We start from the raw sequence: 3,644 nt of genomic DNA, 5'->3' as shown, positions 1-3,644 counted from the left end.
CTTCTTCATTAATTACTCCAAAATCGTAGCCACCATGAATATTTCTGAAATCTTCTACCACTCTACCGACATGTCCATTTAAATCTCCTCCAATAAAAATTCTTTCTTCAAGAGGTATCATTTGTATTAAGTCTTCTAAGTCATTCCAAAATTTATCTTTAGACTCTGTATCTAAACCTACTTGAGGAGCATAAACACTTATAATATTAAAAATCTTAGTATCAATGATAATCTTAAGGGCTATAATTCTATCACCAACTCTATTAATTTTTACAACATTATCTTTCAAACTCTTATCTATAATTACACCTACACCATTTCTAGTGCGACTCTTACCAGAATACCAAAGTTTAAAACCTAAATTATCAATCTCCTTAGCCTTTTCTCCCACCCACTTAGTTTCTTGAATACATAAGATATTAATTTTCCTATGAATCATAATATCAACTAATTCCATTAATTTACCATTGAGAGTGCCTATATTCCAAGATCCTATCCTAATATTAGTTTCATTAGTTTCATGGACTAACTTCTTTACCCGCATTCGCCCGTAATGTGGGAACCCTTGCTTATTTAACACTACACCCGGGCGCCGGTGTAGCGGCCCTTGCACACACACACACACACACACACAAAAAATGCTTTTTATATTTAACCACTCAAATCTTTCATAACACATAAAAAATACTAATATTTTAACATTTAAAAATGCATGTGTAAAGATTAATGTTGAGGTGCCAGATATATAAATACATAAGGATTGAGTTGTCTGCATGTAAATCTTTCTATATATTATGGAGCAACTATTGAGCCGAACACAATTGAACAAAATCATATTTATGAAGCTCACATAAACAAGCAGAAATTTAAGCTAATCATTAAAAGCACATTAAATGAAAACAAGCATGCCAATCAATAAACATATCTAACACCTACATTTTAATATTTAGGTTCATAACACTCAAATCTTAACATCACATAAAAAAAATATCACTTCATATGTTTATCGCACCAGTGTTATAAATGTAAATATCAAACTCTAGGTGATATATGTAAATTCATAACAATAGTAGGGAATGTATGTAAATTTCCCAATGAAAGTTATGGCATGATGATTACCTGTTTGATGAGCTAATAAACTCTTTCAGCCGTGGATACAGGCCGGAGGAAGACGACAATGACTGTAATATTATCTTTGCTGCCACGTGCAGCAGCGTCAGTCACCAATCTCTTGGAACACAGTGTTGGCTCCTTCACAGTATCTCTAATAATGGATATCACTTCTTTATTGCTCATAACATCCCACAGTCCATCACTAGCCATCACCTTAAATGAAATTTGATTAAGTTCAATTTTAAAATATTTGAATTTGCTTTAAGATTAGCGTAATATAACTCATCAAACAATTTTTATGGGAAAATTTAGAAAATTTACAGACATAGCACTCAATTCCTATGTATATAACAAATCTAACACCTAAACGTGAATATATGTTACTTTTGATGTGATTGAGAAATAGTGGCAGTTGAAAGGTAAGGAGGAAAGTTTAGGTGGTAGATATGTAAACACAGGAATTGGATGGTATGTATGATATTGCGCGCATCTCAAAGTAAGTCCATCTTGATTGATGATCAGGATATCCTCATTTAATTTGGCCCGGTAATTACGTTTACTATTTCGACCTTTACTTCAGAAACTCATTTACATATTTTCCAGTTGAAGTTGTATGTTTTGGAACTGGATACAACATGCAAGTAAATTTTCCTAATTCCTATGTATTTACATATCAAACACCTAAACATTACTTTTTTACATTTATACCGCCTGAATTTTTTACATCATATAAAAAATACCATCTGATGAAAAAAGTGGGCACTAAATATTTTAACATCATATCAAAAACATTTTAACACTGCAATTGCCGGTCCCAAGACTGGATGTGAAAAGTGGAGGGTTGCGTTAGGTAATCCACAGCCTGAGTAAAACTTATCAAAAAAATCATGACATAAATTTAGCTCATGTGACGGATAAAATTAGAGAAAGTCGTCTTAGATGATTTGTCACATTAAGCGTCGACCATCTCATTATTCGATTAGGAGAGTAGATGTTTTAGATTCGATTTATGTTAAGAAAGGCAGAGGTAAACCTAGAAAGTCTTGGGCTTATTGTATAAAAAATGATCTTAATTTGTTAGAACTGAATGAAAATATGACACTAAATAGAATGCAATGGAAAAAAAAAATGTAGCCGACTTCACGTAGTGGGATTAAGGTTTTGTTGTTGTTGTTGTATATAAAAAATACCACTATTTTGACTTTCAAAAAGTGAAATATATCTTCTCTCGCATAGGTAAAGAGGCATATGTGTAAACGTTGAACTTTAGGTGTCGGATATGTAAATACATAGGAATAGAGTGGTGGGTATGTAAATTTTCCTTTATTCAATCATGGTAGTCCGATATAGAAATCAGTAGATAAAAAATATAAATAGAAGCATAGGTGTTATGAGATCTACCAAGAACTCATCAACTTCAGACAAAGAAGTTTCTATAATCTCAGGCTCCGCAGTCACAGCAGGCTTCAAGTCATCATCACCAATTGATCGTGTAACCTGGAAATAAAAAGAGAATCATGACCTATAAAATAAATACTTATGCATGGGTAAGTGCCATACATGTAAAAATTAAAGTATAGGTGATAGATATGTAAATACCAGGAATTAAACTGTATGCATGTAATCTTCCCATATTAAAATATAGGCCAAAAAAAATATGTTTAGCATATATGACTAGAAATGAAGTATTAAGCTACTAAAATGCAATGATCGATGATACGCTGAACCCTTTAACTGGGATTTCATCAGATTTAACATTCTAAAAATAAAGGCTATAATAATAATCAAGTTCTAATCACTCAGATAAACACTTAAAATTAGGGGTGTCAAATCGGGTTTGCTGGTTGGGTTTGGGATTGACCCAAAACTGCCCTATATAACCCCAACCTCAACCCAAATATTAAACGGGTCAGAAAGTTTAACCTGAATCTGACCGGCCTTCAATCCGTTGACCCAAACCAGAATCATATAACCCATTTAACATAAGGTATAACAGTTATTCATGTCAAATTCGAGTCGATTTCAAGTAGATCTCAGATCAATTTTGGTTTGATGAATCAATTAAAAGTCAATTTTGGCTTAATTGGTCAGTTTCATGTTTCCAGGTCAACCCAAAAAAACGAACTGTTAGGATTTCTAACCCGAACTAAAAATTATTTGGGCCAACTCGAAATCTATTTTTTAAGTCGTTTGGGTCGAGTGTCTACTTAAAAAGGAATGGCATGCAAATTGGAAAAACCTGAAGTGCAGCAGGGCCAACCCTCCACGTATCCACTTGCCACGTCACTTCCATGCCTTCATTCATAACACGTGTCCTTTCCTCAGGACAGCTTGCAAGATGCTCCTGCATCAAATTTCGTGAGATAATGCGAGAAAAATATTAAACACCAAGAGTAATTAGCATATATTCGATTTATCGTAAACAAACAAAAAAAAAAAAAAATTTACAAACATACCGCTCAAGTCTTATGTATGTACATATCTAACATCTAAACGTCAATTTTTATAGATATACCACCTTATCTATGCAT

General features: G+C 33.0%; 1 protein-coding gene across 1 annotated transcript in view; it reads right to left on the bottom strand.

The window, feature by feature from the left end:
- LOC110037017 (protein kinase and PP2C-like domain-containing protein) overlaps positions 1 to 3,490 on the bottom strand; it is a 6,395-nt gene extending 2,905 nt beyond the window's left edge. Inside the window, exons 1-3 of the mRNA XM_020741580.1 lie at positions 3,353 to 3,490; positions 2,515 to 2,610; positions 1,120 to 1,326 (exon numbers count right to left, since the gene is read on the bottom strand). Of these exons, the coding sequence (XP_020597239.1) occupies positions 1,132 to 1,326; positions 2,515 to 2,610; positions 3,353 to 3,463 (402 nt within the window). The 5' untranslated portion in view covers positions 3,464 to 3,490 and the 3' untranslated portion in view covers positions 1,120 to 1,131. The remainder of the gene's footprint in view (positions 1 to 1,119; positions 1,327 to 2,514; positions 2,611 to 3,352) is intronic.
- Between the last annotated feature and the right edge of the window lie 154 nt (positions 3,491 to 3,644).

This window comes from Phalaenopsis equestris, unplaced genomic scaffold, assembly GCF_001263595.1.
Source record: "Phalaenopsis equestris unplaced genomic scaffold, ASM126359v1 Scaffold213985, whole genome shotgun sequence".
Classification (NCBI taxonomy): Eukaryota; Viridiplantae; Streptophyta; class Magnoliopsida; order Asparagales; family Orchidaceae; genus Phalaenopsis; species Phalaenopsis equestris.
This window is presented reverse-complemented; position numbering and strand designations above follow the sequence as displayed.